Source organism: Mus caroli, unplaced genomic scaffold (assembly GCF_978045245.1).
Source record: "Mus caroli unplaced genomic scaffold, Mus_caroli_1 scaffold_18, whole genome shotgun sequence".
In the NCBI taxonomy this organism is placed as follows: Eukaryota; Metazoa; Chordata; class Mammalia; order Rodentia; family Muridae; genus Mus; species Mus caroli.
This window is the reverse complement of record NW_028227273.1, coordinates 48,247,249-48,269,690: the sequence shown is the minus strand read 5'-3', so window position 1 is coordinate 48,269,690 and position 22,442 is coordinate 48,247,249. Positions and strand designations below refer to the sequence as shown.

Genomic DNA, 22,442 nt, shown 5'->3' with positions numbered 1-22,442 from the left:
CTGTAATTCCAGTTCCAGGTTAGCTCATTGTGCTCCTTTGGCTTCTTGGGGCATCAGGCATGCACATGATGTAGAGACATAAACTCAGGCAAAACACCTGTCTTAGTCAGGGTTTTACTGCTGTGAACAGACACCATGACCAAGGCAAGTCTTATAAAAAACAACATTTAATTGGGGCTGGCTTACAGGTTCAGAGGTTTAGTCCATTATCATAAAGGTGGGAGCATGGCAGCATCCAGGCAGGCATGGCACAGGCAGAGCTAAGAGTTCTACAGCTTCATCCAAAGGCTGCTACTGGAAGACTGACTTCCAGGCAACTAGGGTGAGGATCTTATACCCACACCCACAGTGACACACCTACTCCAACCAGGTCACACCTATTCCAAGGCCAAACTTCCAAATGGTGCCACTCCCTAGCCCAAGGATATATAAACCATCACAACACCTATACACATAAAATAATAAAATGATCAAAAATAATAATTATTTTAAATAATAAATAAAAATGAAGTTGGTGTAGGGAATAGAAGATGGATTGGAGGGGAGAGAGAGACTGGGTTAGATTTGATTAAAACACTACATACATGTATGAATAATAAAATATTTTTAAAATAAGTTAACAATCTTTTTTAAAAATTGGAAAGATTAATGAGAGCCAATCACAGTTGCCTATGGATCCCGTACAGAGTTTGAGAGCACTGAGGTCCTTACAGAACTACTTGAATAGCTAGGAGCTGGGGAGGGGCAGGTCACGGGGAGGAGTCAGAACTAATGAGCCGGTTGGCTCAGGAAGAGCCTATCCGGGAAGAGAGCGAGCTTGAAGAAGGTCCCCTTTCCTCTGGGAGTCGCTTTCCCAGATCACGTGGTAGCGGCGGCAGCGGTTGCCCGCGCGCGGCCATGGCGGCATCCGGGGAGCTGGTTCCATGCTCTGTGTACTTCTGCGGGAGCATCCGCGGCGGGCGGGAGGACCAAGCTCTGTATGCGAGGATCGTATCCCGGCTGCGGCGCTATGGGAAGGTGCTCACTGAGCACGTGGCTGATGCTGAGTTGGAGCCGCGTGGTGAGGCAACGCGGGCTGGAGACTCGCAAGCTGGGGACCTGTAGGCTAAGGGGACCGGCTGACTAGGGACTTGCCGGATAGGAGACCCACTGGTAACTTAGGGAACCCGCAGCTCAGGTGACCCGCAGGCTAGACCGGAGGATCTGCAGACTAGGACCTCATAATGGTTAGGGGACCGGCTGGCTAAGGAAGGTCCTGGGTTATATGTGTACGTTCCATGCGCAGGTCAAGTGTCCCTATCGAGTACACTGGAAGCAAGTGACAGCCCAGACCCAGCACTGGGCTAGCAAGGCTTTGATCAGCTGGTCTGAGTAAGCACTCTTCCAGTAGGAAAGTTGTACCTAGAACTCTTGTATTTCTGCTCCAAAAACGTTTAAGTAGTTCTCCCTTGCCCCATGCAAGAACAAACTCCTAAGCTGTGGACTCTAATGCAGTTCTGGGAGAATCTTTTAAAAGACAAAGAATCGTAGGCAAAAAATGCCAGAGGATTGGAAAGAACCCGTTTTGCTTATGCTTGGCTGGCACATGGTGTGTTTGGTTGACAGTTCTCAACCTTCAGCGCCAATGTCAGCACTCTGGAGGCTGAGGGTAGGATGAGTTCCAGGCCAACCTGGGCTACAGAGTTAGCCCCTGTCTGTCTCGAAGAAATGAGACAAAACAGACTACAGAGTGTGATAGCCTGGAGAAAACCGTTGAATCTGGGTTTTCTCCCCTAGTCACTTTTATTGCTTTTTTTTTTCTTTATTTTTGGAAACAGGTTGTCATGAACGCATAGTGACGTCAGACTTGCTGTGTAGCCAAGGATGGCCTTGAACTCGCCATCCCCCTGCCTTCACCTCCCAAGTGCTAGACCTACAGGCACCTGCTGCTACACACAACTTGTTTGTTTTTTGAGACAGGGTCTCTTTATGCATCCCTGGCCATCATGGTACTTACAGTGTAGACCAGGCTGTGTTGGAACTCACAGATCCCCAGCCTCTGCTCCCGGAGCTGGGATTAGTCCGCCATGATCCTCGGGCTCACAAAAGAAGTTTTAGACAGTGTGGTTCTGCTCTGCCACCTGCAGAGCCTTACCATCCTGAACAGCAGAGTTGATTCAAACTGGAAACTGTGATCCTGGCTCTCTGACCCCAGACATGCCCCTTGGATTTAGGGTGAGTCAGACCTTTTCCCCACACGCACCCAGCCCCACCCACACGTGCCACCTTGAACAGGATTGCATTTTTCTTGTGGCTGTTTTATCCTTCATCCCTTTGACAGACTCCTCTCCTGAACTGGCCTTTGAAGGTGCTGGGGCAAGGGTTCCCTCTCTCTATCCCTCTCTGAGCAGGGTAGATATGAGAAGCAGCGAGGACATAGAAGTCACTAGGTACTGAGTTGGAGTAGGGACCATCTCTGACCAGCTTGCCCTCAACCACAGGGGAAGAGGCTTCTGGAGGCGACCAGCTCATCCATGAGCGGGACCTGGCCTGGCTCCAACAGGCTGATGGTGAGTAGTCCTCCCTTCTGCATGAGGGCTCCTTGGTGATGTCGATTCCTGGGCTATCCCTGACTCTACTATCCCCACCACAGATACATCGTCACCCCGTTCTTAAAAATCCCAGGTAATAAGTCTTATTTTTCTCTCTCTGCAGTGGTTGTGGCAGAAGTGACACAGCCATCCCTGGGTGTTGGCTACGAATTGGGCCGGGCAGTAGCTCTTGGTAAGCCAATTCTATGCCTGTTCCGACCACAGTCTGGCCGAGGTGAGTATTCCTTCCTGGCTTTCTGGCCTTTTATCCCATAACCGTTTCTTCCTTTCCCAGTGGGCTGGGGCAGGGAGCAGAGTCGGGAGCATGGAAGGAAGTCAGTTTCACATTTTCTCCCTCCCCAGTGCTTTCTGCCATGATCCGGGGAGCAGCTGATGGCTCGAGGTTCCAGGTGTGGGACTACGCAGAGGAAGAGGTGGAGACCATGCTCCATCGGTACTTTGAGGCTTATCTTCCTCAGGGGACGGCTTCCTCCAGTAACCCAAGTGCCTGTCTTAAACCTACTGTAATAGAAAAAATTTAAGATTTATTTTTTTACACATGTTTAACTACATGTATGTATGTAACCACATTCATACCTTGTGCCCAGAGGTCAGAAGAGGGTACCACATTCTCTGGAACTGGTGGTAGAGATGACTGTGGGCCTCCATGTGGGTGCTGGGAACTGAACCCACAACAAGTGCTCTTAGCTGCTGAACCTTCTCTTTGGTCCTGGCCCAACTTTATCCAATGCTGACCCCTGATGTTTCTCTGGACTCGTTCCTGCTTCTGCCTCAGTAGTAAGAAAACGTTCGTTTAGTTGGGTATGGTGGCGCCTCAGGAGGCACAGTGTGGTGGTTTGAATATGCTTGACCTGGGGAGTGGCAGGCTTAGGTGTGACCCCGTTGGAAGTGTGTCACTGTGGGGGTGGGCTTTGAGACCCTCCACCTAGCTGCTTGACCTGGGGAGTGGCACGCTTAGGTGTGACCCCGTTGGAAGTGTGTCACTGTGGGGGTGGGCTTTGAGACCCTCCACCTAGCTGCTTGACCTGGGGAGTGGCACGCTTAGGTGTGACCCCGTTGGAAGTGTGTCACTGTGGGGGTGGGCTTTGAGACCCTCCACCTAGCTGCTTGACCTGGGGAGTGGCACGCTTAGGTGTGACTCCGTTGGAAGTGTGTCACTGTGGGGGTGGGCTTTGAGACCCTCCACCTAGCTGCCTGAAAACAGTCTGCTGGTTTCCTTTTGAAGATGTAGAACTCTCAGCTCCTCTTGCACCATGCCTGCCTGGATGCTGCCTTGCTCCTTCCTTGATGATAATGGCCTGAACCTCTGAACCTGTAAGCCAGCCCTAATTAAATGTTATCCTTAGAAGAGTTGCCTTGGTCATGGTGTCTGTTCCCAGCAGTAAAACCCTAAGACAGAGGTTGGTACCGGGGATTGGGGCATCACTGTGATAGATCTGTCCATGCTTCTGTTTCGAAGGATGTAGATGTTGGGACTTTGGAAAGCAAAGTTAGATGGGCTATCCTAGTAGGAATATGGAAGACTTTGTTGCTGAGAGTTCTGCATCTTCATGGAAAGGAAGCCAGGAGCAGACTGTTTTCAGGCAGCTAGGAGGAGGGTCTCAAAGCCCACCCCACGGTGACACACCTACTCCAACAAGGCCTCCTAATAGTGCGATTCCCTGGGCCAAGCATATTCAAACCACCACACATAGGCAGGGGGATTTCTGAGTTCAGGGTCACTGTGGTCTACATATAGTGAGTTCCAGGACAGTCAGACCTATGTAGAGAGACACCCCCCCCCATCTCAAAAATAAAGACAAAAAAACTCGTTTATACTGGCAGTGCTAGAACCAGCCCTGGCTTTTCCATCCCGTTTCATTGTAGAAAAGAGAAGGGCCCTACTAAGGAAGGTCCCCAGGAGAAAGGCACCTTGTCACGCCCTTCGGGCCCCCGGGGAACAGGGGAACACTTGAGGATGGGAGGAGGCCAGGTATTGGGTAGGTTGCATTCTTTTCACCTCTGAACCTAGACCTGTGCTTCTGGTTCTGACTTAAGTTAAGTTAAGTGAGTCTCCCTTGGCTTTCTCCAAGGACAGAGAAGTCTGGATGTCTAAAGAACACAGTAAAGATGGAGGAGGGCTGGGGAGCTGGCTCAGCCTGAAGACCCGGGTTCTATCTCGTGCACCCACATGGGGATGAGAACTGACTCCTGGATGCTGTTCTCTGACATCCATCCATACACACAACACACCATGGCATGTGCACATACACACATGCACGTGCAGTCTTTGAAAAATGAGAGTGTTATGAGGAAATACGGGGGGGGGGGGAGTCAGAGGGTGAGGGGTGCTCCTCCTGGGAAGTACGTGAAAAAAGAGGTTTATTCAGTAAACAGAAGGTGCTTCAGACACTGGGAATCCCCTCTCCCATGACACCCTGCGGCCCTGCCCCTCCCCCCTCAGTCATAGGACTCATCATCTTCATCCTCATCACCAAAGAAGAAGGTCTCTCGGTCCAGATTCTCAGACTCCTCGTCGTAGGAGAAGCTATCATTGTCTAGTTCCTCATCAAACTCGTGCTGCCACTCAGGCACATCCTCTTCCTCCTCCTCTTCCTCCTCTTCTTCCTCCTCTTCATCTTCCACTTCCAGCCCTGAGGAGCCCTGGGGCCTAGGGAGAGCCACCACACTCAGCCAGAGAAGCCTGCATCCCTGCCCCCTCCCCAGGCTCGGCCCAGCCTACTCACTGATCACTGGGCACGTTGGACCCTTTCACCTCCCGGGTCTCTACCGAGGGACTCTGCAGCCCAACCCGGAAGTCCTGATGAAGAGACAGAAATTCAGAGGAGCAGAGGGGCAGAGGCTACCGGGCCTCGGGCCTGACTGGCATCCTTTCCCTTAATAATTCCTGAGAGCCAGACTCTCAGGAGCACTCCATTGGGAAGCCTTGAATGGCCTGCACCCAGCCTGCACTGCACAGCAGGTGTCCTACCCAATTATGGAACAGTCAGCAGGGGACCCGAGAACAATGTTCATAGTTTGGGCTCCACACCTGTGCTCTAGAGCTGCCGGGAGCCTTGTGGATCTCTAACCCCCAAGATTCCGCACAGCCCCGATCCCCACATGTTGGGAGTTTGGGCTGAGAAAGGACTGGCTGCCACCAATGAGCACCTGACCCCATGCCCCTGATTTGGGGAAACCCACTCCTTTGTAAGAAACCCCAGGAGGTTAAGTGTCATAGACTGGCTCAGGCCTCCTGACACCATCACATTCCCTCATTTTTTGAGACAGGGTTTCTCTGTGTAGCCCTGGCCATCCTGGAACTCACTCTGTAGACCAGGCTGGCCTCAAACTCCGAGATCTCCCTGCCTCTGGCTCTTGAGTGGGGAGATAAAGGTATTCCTACCGTGGGCCTACTGACACCCCTTGGGCCCCTCGCTGCATTTCCCTCTGGACTCCTGCAGGCAGGCAGCCGGTCAGCAGTACCTGGGTGGAGTGCTGTAGGATGGCCAGCAGCCTCTCCTGGATTCTCCGGAGCAGCTCTGTGCCCGTGCTGAGGCAGTCTGCCCGCAGGAAGCGCAGGGAGGAGGCCAGGTCCCGGCAGCGCAGCAGGGTCTCCTCTGCAGGAGCAAGGGCAGGACTTGCTCTCCCACCCACTCCTCCCCGCCACCCACAAACATCTACAGAGTATCCACCGAGTGCCAGGCAGAGCATGGCGCTCACCCATCAGAAGCATATCTGTGACCTAGGCCCTTATGTCACTGGCTTTAGACCCGAGAGAGAGGGAAGGTTTGGCAGAATGAAGGGGGAGAAGAGGAACGGAGTGAAGGCAAGGGCCCTGGACAACCTGTCCGAAGGGCGTGGGGCTCACCAAGCAGAATCTGCAGGGCATTCGTATGCAGCTCTAGGTTCTCCGTCTGCTGCTCTACCACATCCATGTACTCTGTGTCCTGGCTGTAGAAGCTGTAGACACAGGCATAGGCCAGCACCTAGAGGAGCCCCGGCAGTACATCCAGCCTGAGTTGTGGTACCTCCACCTCCCTTCCCTGCTTCTGGGGTCCTCCATCCAAGCCCCACTCAGTCCCCTCAGCAACTCCTCCCCTTCCTGTCTCCCCCACTGCTACAACCTTTCGAGCCTGCTCGAGGGCCCGGCAGGCATCTTGCAGGAAGGTGAAGGATTTGGGCGGTGGCACCTCTTGGATGGCAGAGGCCTGGTTCCGCAGGTTGACAGCGAACTCCTGTTAAGAGGCAAGTGCTGTCATGGCCCGTGAGGCCTGTGCTCCAGGCAGCTTCCCCTGGGCCTCCCAGTGCAGTCCTGTGGCCCTCTGATGAGCCACCCACCGGCCATGGCTCACCCGGGCCTGATGATGGAAGGTACACCTCTCGTTATAGTCCTGAAACCGCTTCTCCTGGCGAGCTGCTTTGCTTACCTGGTGAAGACAAGAGGAGGGATGGCTGTGTACATTCTGATAGGCTGGGCTTCTTAGAAGGGCTGCTATCCATAATGCCTCTCTCTACTCCACCCAGAACTTTCATGTGATCCTCCTGGAGGAGTGTTATTATTGGCCTTCCTTTACATGGGGATGCAAGGGTTTGTCTCCAGCTACAGTGTTGGGTGGGCCCACTCCACACCCCTTGCCCTGCTCCGGTGCCTGCTTGCCCTGTCTTGCTCATTCTAGGCTTTCTTTGGTCACCTGGATGGAGGCAGAGTTCCCAGAACGCCAGGCCTCACAAGCTCCTGTCTATCCCCGCTGAACCTTTGTCCTGACTACTGCAGCACTGTTGTGGGGACACACCTCCATCCTTCTGTGTTGACTGGCCAGGCCTCTGCTGTGCCCAGCCTCTTACCATGGCAGAGCAGTTGTAGTAGTCCTTGTGGCTTGGCTTCCAGGACTTGAGGCAGCGCCAGCAGAACCCATGGTTACATCTTGCACAGGTCATGCTATGGAGGATTTGAGCTGCTCAGAGGGCATGGAAAAGGGTGGCCAAGGTACCTGGGGGCTTTTCCAGCTGCCCCAGTCTCCATTTCCCCGAGTCCTGCTAAATGCACTCTTCCTCTGCGCTTCCCAACACAGCCGACTTAAAACCTGGGTGGGTGAGTGGGGGACGCTCGGGGACGCCGAGTGAGAGTGAGGGCAGTGGACTTGTTCAGCTTTCACAGTGAGCTTGTGCTCGCTTCTTCCTTGCTGCCCGGCCTCCCCCACACCGTGCTCCCAGAGCCCCCTGGACCCCTCCTTACTGCAGACACCCCTCGTTCTTCTCGATTGGCGCCTGACAGCTGGGGCAGCGTTTGGAGATGAGCTTGGCCAAGTGCTTGCTCTGGGCCTCCACGCTCATGCCGTCATAGTAGCCACCATCATCCACCCACTGCGACATGTGGCCACAGCTGGCAGGGTAGTGTGCCTAGGTGGGGAAGTGTGAGGTCATCTGTGGGGGCTGGGGAGGAGTGCAGTCCCTGCAGGGCCAGTGTGGGGCACCCACCTCGGGAAAACTGCAGCTGAAGCAAGAGGCCCAGCCGCACTTAGAGCAGGTGGTCCCACTGCCCAGGCCCTGGCGGCACAGGATGCGGTCACAGCCCTGAGGGTTGGTGCACCACGTCAGGTTGGAACAGCTTTCCACATAGCCTCGCAGAAGGGCCTTCTCATACTGTGGGCAGAGGCAAGTGCAGCTGCTATGGATGACGGGAAAACAGGAGGCTCCAAAGGCTCTCATCACCAGAAACCCAGCCTGCCCTCTGGGTCCGTGGGGGCGGGGGTATACCTTGGAGATGACCTCCGGGGAGGAGACAATGTTACGGATGAAGGCTCCAGTGGGCTGGGCAGGACAGTCAGCGATGGGGCAGGTACAGTTCAGTACAAAGTTTTGTTCTATCCGAGTTGTCAGGTACTCATTCCAGCAAGACTGACAGGACGAAAGGAGGGGCTGATCAGAGACAGACAGCCTGGCCACATCTGGACATCCACCCTTCCACAGCTTCCAGGAAAGCCAGAGATGGAGGGCTCCTGAACCTACCTCACTGCTGACCCTGCCTTCCAGACATCTTGGTTTTCTGGGACAAGGCCAGATTGTAGTTGTCTTTGAGAATGCACAGGGCTCAGGCACTGCCCCAACTACAATCACTACTGAGGAAGTTAACAGTCAACTGAAAGGATCTAAGCTATGGAAGCAGCAGTGTGTATTGGCTTAGATAAGGGTCCAATGAAAGGCTGGTGGATTACAGCTGTGGTCCCCAATGGAAGCAGTGTTTAGTGGTGGGGCTTTTGTGAGGTGATTGGATCATCTGGGTTCTGCCTTGACTAATGGCTTACTCCACTACTCGCAGATGGCTGACATAGATCACTGGGAATGGGCCTCTGAGGCTACCTTGACCTCAGAGGTAAACAGCTGCCCTCTGGCCTTCCACCCTGATGTTTCTATCGCTTAGAAACAATGGCAATAACTAGCTGCAAACTAAACACTCCTAAACTGTGAGCCAAACAGTTCTTTCCCCCCCTTAAGCTATTCCTCTCAGGCATTTGTCACAGTGGTGTGTGATCAGCACCAGTGAGGTGAGCGTGGACCTGAGAGTGGCTAAGAGCACCTGCTGCCCCTCTAAGGAACCCAGGATCAATTCCCAGCACCCACATGGTAGCTCACAGCTGTAATTCCACTTCCGGGGATCTGGTCCTCTTCTGGCCTCTGCAGGACCAGGCATGTATGCAATGCAGGTAAAACACTCAGACACACAAATTAAAGATATTTTTTTCTTAAAGGCGAGAGAGAAGGCAACTTGGGGGAAACATCGCCTTTCCCCCTGGACTCTGGGCTCCTAGATGCTGGTGCCTTGCTGGTGCCAGCACTGCTGATCTCCACTAGTCCTCCTGGCTCCAGCTTTCCCAGCCTGAAGCTCTACCTCCAAGGGCTCTCCTTCTAACAGACTCAGTCTCTTCCCCTAAGAGATTAATCTGTGGTGTCCCTCTGTCCTCATCCACCGCACAGCCATCTCCACCCCACCCTTGTCCCCAGCACCAGAATGTCCCAAACTCTCCTGTTGTTCCTACCACCCCACCCTAAAGCAGGTCATTATGTCTTCTCCAGCCTCCTGATAAATGGCCCTTTCTCCTTCAGCTCTCAAAACAAACTCCATGAGTTTCTTAAACTGTTCCACTAAGCACCCTTGGTCCTCAGACTATGATCAAGCTCCAAAATGATCAATCAAAGCACAGGGACACCAGTTGACAGTACCCACGTGAAGAACCTGCCCATCTGTCACCAGACCAAACCCTTTACATCTTGAAACAAATCAAGACAAGATACGAAGCAGACTAAAAACAGTTTTTGCATTATTTTAGGTGAAGCAAGGGGTGAGTCTGCCAAATGTAGACCCCAAGCTCACAGGCATGCAGTAGCTTTGGATGCCCTACAGCTTTGAATGACAGAATCCTGGAATCTGAGTTTGGCTGCCCCTGGCCTCTTGGCTTCTGCCATAGCCACTGCCCAGCCCTAGGGCATCAGTGCTAGCCAGTATCTGCCCTTTGCCCATGCTGCCTGCCAATAGGCTCATGCTGGCGGCATTCCACTGCTCCAGCCCTGTGGCTCCGCCATTTCTGCCTTATTCACAGCCTGGAACCTTTGTTTGTTATTTTGTCTTATGTTTGTTTGTTTGAGACAGGGTTTCTCAGTATAGTCCTGGCTATCCTGGAACTCTGTCTGGAGACCAGGCTGGCCTTGAACTCAAGAGATCTGCCTGCCTCTGCCTCCAGCTAGGACCTTTTAAAATCAGTTACATTTTGCAAGCCCCCTGTCTCTGTGTCTCTACACGAGGGCCCCCTAAGCTCAGCTCCACTCTTTTCCTGAAGTGTTGTCAGCCAGGACCTCCACTTAATTCCAAATGCACAGGCTAGCTGACTTTGCCATAAAATATCTAGCGAGCAGCTCAAACTTCACATGGCTGTGACCGATTGCGCTTCCTCGCAAAGCCCCACCCTTCATCCCTATACCTTGCCCCAAAGTTCCTCTGAAACAAAGTAAAGGTGTCAGGTTCCATCCCCTGGGCTACCCAGATCAGAAGCAGAGGGGCTTTCCTTGGTTCTCTTCTCTGGAGCCTGGATATCTAACACACCAAGTCTCACAGGTTCTATCCATCCGGTACTTTTCTGGTTACCACAGACTTGTCCAAACCGCACCTTCAACCTCACACAATACCCTCCAGATGGGTCTCTCCACATACCAGCCAAAGCTTCTGGGGGCTTCCACATCCGTTCATGAGAAGCCCAAAGCTGACAGCTGCTGTCCTCTTTGGTGGCTCTCACTGAACCTGGAGCTCACGGATCCTGACTGGTCTGCCCCAGGGATCCTGTCTCTGGCACTGGAGTCCTAATAACGGGCAGCCACCATGCCTACCCTCGCTTTACCTACACTGGCTTTTATGTGGGTTCTGACATCTGAACTCCGGTGCTCATGTCTGCATGGTAAGCACTTTTATCTACTGAGATATCTCCCAACTCCCAATCTAAGTTTTCACTAGTGTAAATCAGACCGTATCACCTTGCTTGAAGCCCACAATGGTTTCCCACACATCATTATCCACCTCAGCCTCCTCAGCCTTCTCTGAGGCTTCCTCCCTTAACAGACAGCCTCAGTCACCACAGTCCACTGCTACAGTACTCCCTCACGGGGTGCCACCCCTTGGCAGTCCTTCCTTGATCGCCCCAATGTAAAGGGGAAGCCCTAATCCCTGTGCAGTCACTTCCTACGACATCGACCAAGTGTATCTTCTTCCAGAATTTATCATCAAAGTTTGGAGAGAGGTTAAGTTTGGGGTAAGGCTGCCAAAATTCAAATCTTGACTCAGATAAATGGTATCACCGCCGAGTGTCTCCATCTGTCGTCTGTACACTGGAGCTAGTAAGGCTGGAGAGATGGCTCAGTGGTTAAGAGCAACTGTTATTCTTCCAGAGGACCCAGGTTCAGTTCCCAGCTCCCACATGGTGGCTTGAGACCATCTGTAACTCCAGTTCCAGAAAAATCTGATACCCTCTTCAAGCAAAGTGCTTGTATGCATAAGGTTTAAGTAAGTAAACAACCCCCTTTTTTTTTTTTTGTTTTTCGAGACAGGGTTTCTCTGTGTAGCCCTGGCTGTTCTGGAGCTCACTTTGTAGACCAGGCTGGCCTCGAACTCAGAAATCCACCTGCCTCTGCCTCCCGAGTGCTGGGATTAAAGGCGTGCGCCACCACGCCCGGCTCACAGCCCTTTTTAAAAGGGGGACAGTAAAGCACGTTACTCTTCAAACCATTGGAGAGGAACCAGGAAGTGAAAACAGACAGCATGATGCTGGCCCTCGTGCCCCTCAAGTGTGAGCTGCCATTGTTAGCAGCTTTCAGATCCCCCCCCACACACACACACCACACACACACACACACACACAGGGTCTACCCACTACACACACTAAGCCCCTGCCTGTTATAATTAAATGAATATATAAAAGAAAAAACTAAAACTGTGGTTAGAAGGGAGTCCAAGCAACTAAATCAGAAGTATCTAGGAGCAGAGATGGGGGCGGGGGCACAGAGCCACACGTCACCCACCCCTGGGAGACACGGGTGGAAGAGTTTGTGGCAACAGGCAGTGTTCCTCATGCTATGTACTATGTTAGCTTCCTGCTGCTCAGGCGCTGTGCTAGCTTGGCCTGGGGCCTGCAGATCTGGGAGGCAAGGAATTTGCACTCTGGGTCCCGGCACCTCTGCCCTCTCCTCTCCTTACTCCCCGTTCCTGGCCTATATATTTCTATTTGTTTGTGTATTGAATGATAATTCATGACAAAAGATTTGCTGTCCTGAGATGAGTGAATTTAAGATAAGGAAACCATGAATTATGGGTAACACTAATGGCATTTCCTCCTAGTCTGTCTGTCTGTCTGTCTCTGTGAGGAGTGTGGCAGGTGGCCCCAGTTACAGAGGGCAAACTAGCTTAGTTGAAGGGATATGGAGTGACATACCTGGGTTTGGGGTTCAGCGCAGTGGCTGAGGTGCTCGGCTCTCCCCTCAGGAGGGAGGATGCGAGAACCCTACTCACCCAGGTTAGGAAGTAGTGTTTGCAAGGTGCGTAGCCAGGTGGAAAGGCTGGGGAAGGAGAGGCTGCCTGCTCACCTTACAGCAGCAGTGCAGGCAGCAGAGGGAGGGCGAGTCGTCATGGGGCCCTAAGGGGGTGACGCACACCGGGCATTGGTCAGGGCGAGTGGGGACCACCTGGGCCTGGGGTACTCGCAGCCCTGCCGCAAGGAGCAGTGGTTCTGGGTCATCGCTGTAGCTCTGCAGCAGCTGCTCTGTGCCCCAGTGGGAATGAGCCAGAAGGTGCTGAGCTACATCTGGCTCCAAGTTCAGCGTCTCCTGCACCTGCCGCACCGTCTGCTCCATCAATCCTTCTACCTCCTGGGGACTCATGGTACGGCCTGCAGGCAGCTGTAGAGATGCCAGGGCCACCACAGCTTCTGGGCTTAGGGAGAGAGAAGAGACAGTGTTTAGCATCTCTGCCCTGCTTACCCATCAACAAGCTCCCAACAGCCCCCCACCCCCAGCTCCCTGTGTATAACCCTTGGCTCCAGCTTGCCTCAGTAGCCTGTGCATAACTACCTGAACCACACCAACTGTGTGAACAGAGCCCTTCACAGATGAGACTTGGGAGTAAATGTGGGGCTGAGGCTGGCTGGAACACTGAGTGGGGGCACTGGAAGCCAGTGGGGTAGGTCACAGTGCTATGTGATTTTAAATGAAGGGGACAGTCCAGTGTTCAAAATGATCAATGCAGTTCTAAAGCCGTCCTATGCAAAGTGTAACCTGTGGGCCAGCAGCACGGGAGGAACAGAGTCGGCTCTGTACTCAGCCACCACATACACACAAATGATGTGCATGCACACGGAGGCGTGAGAAAAGTCAGAGAACTCGGCCTACACATCATGCAGGCAACGAGGAGGAACACAAATGCTGTAACCGTCTCAGGAGAGGCACCTGAGCTCGGAAGCTTCAGGGGTTCTGGCCACTTAGAACAGCCTCCGGCAGATTCACCAGTAGAAGCATTCCTGGAGCATGGCCTATCCCCAAGGCAAGTATACAGCGATCGCTCCATATGGATTTACAGCTGAGACCAAAGTTGCTCAGAAAGATCGATACTTGTGTCTCTGGGTCTCCCTGCCTACAGAGCAAGGGTCTCGCCTTGATTGGCAAGGCGTGAAGTAGGAGAGGGTAAAGACTAGCAAGGAGGAGAAATAATAGAAAACATGGAAACTGGCAGAACAGACAGGAAGTGGGATTTTGTTCGGTTATTTTGGGTCTTTTGAGATAGGGTCTCTTTATGTATCCCTGGCTGACCTCAGACTCACAGAGATCAGCCTGCTTCTGACTCTCTAGTGCTGGGACTAACAGGAAATGTTTTTATATAACATTTTATTATATATGAGTTTGGGGTGGGAGAGCTAGCTCAGTGGTTAAAAGCACTGCTCTTCTAGAGGTCCTGAGTTCAAATCCCAGCAACCACATGGTGGCTCAAAACTATCTGTAATGGGATCTGATGGTATGTGTCAAGACATAGCATTCATATATATTAAATAACTAAATAAATATTTAAAAAAAAACAAATGAGTTTTGCAGAGCTTTGGCCCTACAATCCCTCTAATCCACTGAAAAGGGTGGCTACCTAGGCTTGGAGGTCTCAGTGTTCTTGTTGCCACAAAAGGGGACATCTGCCTGACCCCGGCAGGGCCCCATGGGCTCTGGGGTAGCATACATCAGGACCTGGGGCCTGTCATCACGCCGTTCCACATAGCCCTGGCCCAGGAGATGCAGGATGCAAGAGAGAACATCAGTGCTGGAGCAGGCCACACCCACTGCCGCAGCGTTACCTAGGCGCCCAGGTGGATCTGGACCCTTCTGCCAGGCCTCCAGCACCTGGAGGGAAAGAAAGAAAGAAAGAAGCAGGGGGCTTAGGCAAGGGAGCCAGGCTGCACAGCCCCACACCTGCCTCAGCCACACCTACCAGCCGTGAGACCAGGTATGTTACCTCCTCATACCTTGTTTTTCTCATCTACTCAGTGGTAAAAGCTAGGATTTATTAATATTATTAATATATTAATTTTATCTGTATTATTGTTGAGGATTAAAAAATTACTCATATACATGGTAAGCACTCATATCACCAATATACAGCCCAGACTGGGAGTGGGGGCACAGGACTGCAGAGATGGCTAGATAAAGTGATTGTTCACAGGTGGGACCTGAGTTCGAATCCCTAGATTCTGTACAAAGTTAGGCAAGAGTAGGTGCGCTGACAGAGAGAAGGGAGGCGGAGACAGGAGAATTTCCACAAGTTCATGAGCCAGCAAGCTCTCACCCACGGCACAAACAAAAGACCTCACGTCAAGAAAGGTTGGGAAGGAGAGGACAGGCACCCAAGTTTGTCCTCTGACCTGCACTTGTACACACACACACACACACAGACACAAACACACACACAGACACACAGATACACACAAACACACACACACACACACACACCATATACACATAACAAGAAAAAAACAGATGGAAAGTGACCTAGAGAATATTTCGTACTGGAAGAGCCTAACTCTTCCTGAGATGACCGAAGCATGACTCCCTTCCTCTCCCTAGGGCATGCTCCTTTCTTTCTACCTACCAGACAGACCAGCTGATCGATGTGCAGGCCTTTCTCCCCGTGGGCTTTGAGGATCCGGACAAGAAGGCAGCTCAAGAGGTTCCTCTTCTGTTCCAAGGTCCGGCCCTCATCCTTTTCTACACTGAGATACGTCTGGGGAGGTATCAGCCACAGGACCTCTTCATGGGTCTGGGACCTAGGCTCACGAAGCCGCAGCACCCCTGGAATCCAGTCCCGATTAGGTACCCAAGGACAGGGAGGGGACACGTGAATGAGGACTCTACTATGCTCGCATTTTGTGGTATAGTCTCCCCCACCCTCTGGGCCTCCCAGCACACCACAGAGGTTCAGCAGCGACCCTGCTTACTTACCCGCCTGTGGACAGTCCTGAGTCTCCTCCAGTGTTAAAGGACCATTGTCAGAGGTGAGGGGCAGAAGGGCCTGGTGCAGGAGCTCTGGGGTGAGGTCAGAGTTCCTCAACAAGGTCTCTACTGACACCTCCTGGTAAGGAGAAACAGGGCTCATCAGACCTGAAGCAAAGAAAGGAGGGAGCAGAGAGGCAGGCAGAAGAGGAGCCTGAGGGGGAGGGGGTGCCCGGGGGCGACACAAAAGAGGCACCTCTGATTGGTTGAAATTCAGCAGCAGCCACATCTGTACAGTGGACACGTGCAGGGTCTGGTCCCCAAACTGCAGCTCAGCCCGGCCCAGCCATGTCCACTGAAGTCGCCGGTGTGGTCCTATGTCCAAGACTGGGCAGTTCTGACCTAGGGAAGTGTCAAGGAGATGGGGTACAGTCAAGGAGGAGGGGAGTAAAGGGTGGCAGGTAAGAAAAATATAAACAGTATTTTCATGTTTGTGAGTTGCAATGATACTGGTATATATTTTAAAAACCTCACCGACTATCTTTGGAGTGTTCTAAAGAATCAATTCAGAACTTTAAAAACAAACAAACAAACAGAAATAGCTGTCAGGTGTGGTAGTAAAAGCCTTTAGTCCCAGCACTTAGGAGGCAGTCATGAGTCTCTCTGTGAGTTCAAAGCCAGCCTGGTCTACACAGAGCAACCCAGGCTAGCCAGGGCTACATAGTAAAAAAAAAAAAAAAAAACCAAAAGATATCCAAAACAAAAACATATCTAGAGGGGAAAGGGCAAATTTAGTCGTTCCTGTGAAAATTACTTCAAGAGAGCTTAGCAGCTGCTCTATAGAGAAAGCATCCCACTAACACATGAAGACACAGTGACACATTAGTCTCACTATTTCATATGTGCTAATGAAGTGGGAGGCATGAAGAGCTTCGGATGGCACTTGGATGGCGCTCAGTTGGTAGAGTGCCAACCCTAGTATACACAGGACCCTGGGTCCTGTCCCTACACCACATTCATCAAGTGTGGTTCCAATGCCTGCAACCCTAACTCAATGAGATCAGAGTTGAAGGTCAGTCTCGGTAACATAGTGAATTTAAGCTCAGCCTAAGCTACAAGGAACCAAAACCCCCAACACCAAACAAAAACGGATTGTGCTGAAGAGCTTGGTGATCCACTGGTCTCTCAAACCAGAATCCAAGGAAGCCTGCAGCCCCATTTCCTCCCCAAATAACTGTTGAGAGAGGGACATGGGGACCCAGCCTGATGGAGTCACTAGCGCTAACTACCAGATGCACCCTGCTGTGGGCCTTGTTTTGGATCCCTATTAAGCAAAGCAAGCAAGAAGAAGACAGAAAATCAGGACAACCAGGGAAATACAAAAAGTGTATAGCAGATGATGCTGGGAGGGAAGGCCTGTAACTCCTACAGCATCTGATAGGGGCGATGCAGTGATCTTTGGAAACCCCGTCGCTTTTAGATATGGGGTAGGAGAATGTGGCACTGGGCCATGGGCTGATATTCTGGAGTTTATGCTGTTTGTATATATTTGGATTATCATTGTAAAAATACTTTAGAGTGTATTATTTTATGTGCAGAAGTATCTTTGCGTGTCTGTCTGTGCACCACTTGTGTGTGTGGTGCCCGAAGAGGCTGAGAAGAGCATTGGGCATCAGATCCCACGGAACTGGGGTTACAGATGGTTGTGAGCAGCTGTGTCGGGGCTGGGAATTGAACACAGATCCTCTGTGAGAGCAGCTAAGATGGCTCTTAACTGCTGAGCTATCTCTTCGATCCCATTAGTAAAAATATTTTTAAATAAGCAGAGTTCGGGATATAGCTTAGCTGGTAAAATGCTCAACTTCCATGCACAAAGCCCAGGGTTCGATCCCCAATATCTCATGAAACTGAGCATGGTGATGAACGCCTACAGTGCCAGCATACAGAAGGTAGAGTCGAAAGGGTAAAAAGCCTAGGTGATCCTCAGCTACACAGAAAGCTTGAGGCCAGCCCAGGATACATGAAACCTTGTCAATAAAATTCCAGGCAGTGGTGGCGCAAGCCTTTGATCCCTGCATTCAAAAGCAGAGGCAGGCTAATAATCTCTGAGTTCAAGGCCAGTCTAGTCTACAGAGCAAGTTCCAGGACAGCCAGGGCTACACAGAGAAACCCTGTCTTGAAAATAAGTAAAACAAAATGCTTCAAGAATGACTAGCCTCATTTTGAAATATGTCCTCTACCTTGTTAACAGTAGGAAGGGAAAATATTAACTGTACTTGACCAGGTTGTCAGAATTGACATCACAGGGGATGATGGGATATGTAGTTTAGTGGTTGGGTACATACTTAGCAACTGAAAGTCTCCAGTTTAAATTCCAGAACTGGGGCAATGGGACGCAGGGAAAGACCGGGGAGGGAGGGAGGGATGGATGGATGGATGGACAGTTACCACCTAGTGTCCTGTGAACAGAGAACGTGGATCCAAACCCAAGAAAACACCACACAAAGCGAGCAACTACTTCACCATTTTAAAGGACTGCATTCTCCAAAAACTGTCGGTGTTCAGAGACAAAGATGGTGTTGAACTGTTAGGATAAAGACACCGGACACATAAGCCAACAGGCAACACACACCGGCTTCATCTCCCAGACAGAGAGCAATGTCATAGAAGCCAGAATGGGTCAGCAGACAAAACCACAGCGTGGAAGGTAAACAAAGGCAGTAAATGAACTTCTGTGTATTAGAATACTTCTATGCCTAGGAAATATGTCCTAAAGTATTCAGGAGCAAAGAAGCAGGATATAGACAATGTCCTCTCAATAGTTCTGAAACTCTGTGTGTGTGTGTGTGTATGTGTTTGCACAGATATACACACTCATATACACACATGTGCATATGAAGAGCAGATGAGTTAAAAATGGTGCCACATGTCTGTCATCCCAGCACCCAAAAGGTCAAGGCAAAATGTCTTGGAGTTGAAGCCCAGCCTAGGCTATAGAGGAAATCCTTGTTTTAAAAGAACAAAATGTGCCAGGTTGTGGTGGCACACGCCTTTAATCCTAGCACTCGGGAGGCAAAGGCAGGTGAATCTCTTTGAGTTTGAGGCTAGTCTGCCCCACAGAGAGAGTTCCAGGACAGCCAGTGCTACACCGAGAAACCCTGTCTCAAATCAAGTCAAAACAAACAAACAAACAAACAAACACACAAATGCTAATAATGCTAACAATGAAATACCACAGCACAATAGCCCGTCCTGTCAGAGGAGCAAGTGCCCGGCCAGCTCCAGTCAGAGCTTTTGGCAAAGTGTTCATCAAAGGTAACCTTGGAGAAAGGTCACATAGGTGGTGAGTTATTGTTATAATTTTTCTGTTAACTTGAAATTATTTCTAAATTAAAATCAATTGAGGAAGGTAAGGAAGGGTGACTGAACTGTATACACAAAGCTGTTAAAACTGCAAATGTTATGTTAGATATATTTTATCACGAGAGAGAGAGAGAGAGTCTGGGTCCCTGGCACCCAAAGAAAAGCCAGGTGAAGGACACGCCTGTGATCCCAGCACTTGGGAGGTTGAGGCAGAAGGGATCCCTAGGGCTTTCTGGCCAGCCAGTTGAGATGAATTGAACTCCAGGCTCAATGAAAGGCCCCATCTCAGAAAATAAAGAGGAGAGTGTCTGAGGAAGACACTCAGGATTGACCTCTGCTCTCCACGTGCACCTGCACACACCCCAACATATACACATATACCACACACATCCACCAACATGTACACACATATACCACACCCACCTGCAAACATGTACACACATATCACACACACACACACACACACACACACACGGAACAAAGGAAAGAAGAGAAGAACCTAAGGACTGTCCATGCAGCCCACTTGGTAGAATGGATGTAGCCTGTGTGGAGTCCTACGTTTGATCCCAAAAGCACGCAAGCCAGGCCCTGTGGTACCAGCTAGTAATCCCCGAACACAAAAGACAGTAAGATAGAAGCCCAGGGTTCTCCCCTGCTCCCTAGCAAGTGTGAGGCCAGCCTGGACTACTCGAGACCTGTCTCAAAAACACAGAAACCCAAACAATTAAGGACTTCTTTCAGTGTGAAAGCAAGAGAATAAGGGTAAAGAAATATTAACTGAAACACGCTGGAACATGACTGCCATCAGGGAAAACAGACACAGAGAAACACGTAACAGAAACAAAGCCAGCTCAAAACAAGAAGAAAGTTTAATTACCACAAAACTCTATAAACCTGCGCAGTCCTTGATGCTACACACTAGCTACATGTAGTCCAGTTTTAAATTTAATATGATTAAAATGAAATATCCAGCTGGGTGTGGTGGCCCATGCCTTTAATCCCAGCACTCGGGAGGCAGAAGCAGGTGGATTTCTGAGTTTGAGGGCAGCCTGGTCCACAGAGTGAGTTCCAGGACAGCCAGGGCTACACAGAGAAACCCTGTCTTGAAGAACTAAAAATAAAATAAATTAAATTAAATATTCAGTCCATCAGTAAATCAGACCTAAGCCCAAGTGTTTAAAATGGCCAGAAACAATTATCATATTAAAAGTGAGGAAAAACTTTTTTGTTTTGGTTTTGTTTTTCCAGACAGGGTTTCTCTGTGTAGCCCTGGTTGTCCTGGAACTCACTCTGTAGACCGGGCTGGCCTTGAACTCAAGAGATCTTTGTCCCTCTGCCCCCTGAGTGCTGGGATTAAAGGCGGTGAAAATGTTCTTGTCTTTATAAAGGTTCCATCAGATGGCACTCTTGAATGACTTCTAAGGGTGGAGCCAAGACTCTAGGAAGCAATAGTGACATATTACACGGTTTTTAAAACCCACAGCCAGGAGCTGAGGGGATGGCTCAGTGGGTAAGAGCACTGGTTGCTCATCTAGAGAACCCAGGTTCGAGTCCTAGCACCCACATGGCGGCTTACAACCGCCCACAGTTCCAGTCCCAGGAAATCTGATGCCCTCTTCTGGTTTTGTGGTTACAGCATGTGGTGCACAGCATACATACAATACACACAAGTAGTAATAAAACATTAAAAATTACAACTGTAAGGGTAAATCCGAGCCGCCTCTCTCAGTTGTAGGTGAAGCAGACAGGGTTACTGAGGCAGATGAGCTTCTGAAGAGCACAATCCACAAAATATGACTCCAACAACCAAAGAACATATCTTCTCCTGATCACTGCTTATAAAACCCTATCATCCACTAGGTCATAAATGAAGGATCAATAAATTAAAGAAGCAAGCCAGTACCCCCACAGAACTGTGTCTCTAGTTGCATATGTAGCAGAAGATGGCCTAGTCGGTCATCATTGGGAGGAGAGGCCCTTGGTCTTGAGAAGATCACATGCCCCAGTACAGGGGAATGCCAGGGCCAGGAAGCGGGAGTGGGTGGGTTGGGGAGCAGGGCGGGGGTTGGGGGAGGGTATAGGGGACTTTTGGGATAGCATTTGAAATATAAATGAAGAAAATATTTAATTAAAAAAGAAGAAGCAAGCCAACAGAAACTATGTTCTTTGATCATATGGAATGAAGGCAGAAATCTAAAATTATTAAACAAATTGAAAAACTTATTCGGGCTAGCTGGATTGATTTTGCAGACATGGTCTCCAACTCCCTGTGTAGCTATATATGTCCTTGAATGCCTTGTCCTACTGTCTGCACCCATGGGCCACTGAGCATGGTTTGTGTGATGCTGCGGTTTGCATCCTGGGTCTCTGTGTGCTAGGCATGGCTGTACCGAATGAGCTACATTCCCAGGTCTTTTTTTTTTTTTTTTGAGGTTTAAAAATATGCTTTCTATAAACTAATAAAGCAAAGAAGTGGCTGGTTCTCAGGCTGAGGCAGGAGGATGTCTGATTTCTAGACCAGCCTGTATACAGGGTATGTGCCATGTGAGTCAGGGCTATACAGAAAGACCCTATCTGGGGCTGGTGAGATGGCTCAGTAGGTAAGAGCACCCCGCTGCTCCTCCAAAGGTCCGAAGTTCAAATCCCAGCAACCACATGGTGGCTCACAACCACCCGTAATGAGATCTGATGCCCTCTTCTGGTGCATCTGAAGACAGCTACAGTGTACTTACATATAATAAATAAATAAATAAATAAATAAATAAATAAAATCTTTAAAAAAGAAAAGACCCTATCTATAAGAAACAGTAACGAAAATTAGAAAATTATTAGAAGTGAACAATAAGAAGCTTATAATATACAAAATCATATGGAAAATGCTGGAGATGGTTCAGCAATTACGGATGACCCAGATTGAGTCCCCAGCATCCACATGGTGACCTGACCATGTCCATGACTCTAGTCCTAGAGGACCTAAAGCCCTCTTGTGGCCTCTGCAAGCATCAGGCATACACATAGTGTACTTCCAAGCATGCAGTAAATACTCACATAAAATAAAACTAATAAATATCTAAAAATTACACACAGTGCTGGAGAGATGGCTCTGCAGTTAAGACCAACGGCCTCTCTTCCAGAGGACCCAGGTTGGATTGCCAGCAGCCACAAGATGGCTCAAATTGTCTGCTCCTGTACCAGGGGATCCAACTCCCTCTTCTGGCCTCCCTGGGCACCAGGCACGCATCCTATATACAGCACACCCTCGGTGTCCCGTAAGAACAGGAACAATACATTCATTCACACAATGAAATAAGACTCAGCAAACCGAAGAACAAAAACTAATGCTTCGGTGACCATGCTCACAGACACCAGGCTGTGTGCAAGAAAGCAGACATTGCGCAGCACATACACCATGGTCCTGTCAGCTACAGCAGCGCAGGTACAGGCAAAAGTTGATGGTGACAGGAGAGATCAAAGGGACATACTGACTGGAATGGTTAAATG

At 50.3% G+C, this 22,442-nt stretch overlaps 2 protein-coding genes across 7 annotated transcripts in view; one reads left to right on the top strand and one right to left on the bottom strand.

Moving 5' to 3' along the window:
* The first annotated feature begins 830 nt into the window (after positions 1-830).
* Positions 831-3,941, top strand: Dnph1 (2'-deoxynucleoside 5'-phosphate N-hydrolase 1). Of its 2 annotated transcripts, XM_085832933.1 has the most exons (5): positions 831-1,060; positions 2,481-2,549; positions 2,695-2,805; positions 2,934-3,024; positions 3,817-3,941. In XM_085832933.1, exons 1-5 carry the CDS (start codon positions 898-900, stop codon positions 3,899-3,901), a joined length of 519 nt encoding a protein of 172 aa, XP_085689059.1. In that variant the 5' UTR covers positions 831-897; the 3' UTR covers positions 3,902-3,941. The 2 variants fall into 2 exon arrangements, with proteins under 2 accessions (XP_085689059.1, XP_021005224.1); XM_021149565.2 differs by having other exon boundaries at positions 836-1,060; positions 2,934-3,941.
* A 994-nt stretch (positions 3,942-4,935) lies between these two features.
* The window catches only part of Cul9 (cullin 9), a 43,379-nt gene continuing 25,872 nt past the window's right edge, over positions 4,936-22,442 (bottom strand). For 4 of the 5 annotated variants that reach the window (XM_029471325.2, XM_085833197.1, XM_029471323.2 and 1 more), the window contains 15 exons: positions 15,835-15,980; positions 15,588-15,717; positions 15,238-15,437; positions 14,242-14,492; positions 12,699-13,044; positions 8,331-8,471; positions 8,052-8,216; positions 7,810-7,973; positions 7,419-7,512; positions 6,926-7,000; positions 6,698-6,808; positions 6,442-6,559; positions 6,057-6,190; positions 5,318-5,391; positions 4,936-5,241 (listed from right to left, as the gene is read on the bottom strand). In XM_029471325.2, the coding sequence (XP_029327185.1) occupies positions 5,031-5,241; positions 5,318-5,391; positions 6,057-6,190; positions 6,442-6,559; positions 6,698-6,808; positions 6,926-7,000; positions 7,419-7,512; positions 7,810-7,973; positions 8,052-8,216; positions 8,331-8,471; positions 12,699-13,044; positions 14,242-14,492; positions 15,238-15,437; positions 15,588-15,717; positions 15,835-15,980 (2,360 nt within the window). In that variant the 3' untranslated portion in view covers positions 4,936-5,030. Of the gene's footprint in view, positions 5,242-5,317; positions 5,392-6,056; positions 6,191-6,441; positions 6,560-6,697; positions 6,809-6,925; positions 7,001-7,418; positions 7,513-7,809; positions 7,974-8,051; positions 8,217-8,330; positions 8,472-12,698; positions 13,045-14,241; positions 14,493-15,237; positions 15,438-15,587; positions 15,718-15,834; positions 15,981-22,442 lie in introns of those variants that run through there. The other variant, XR_015045979.1, reaches the window with a different exon arrangement.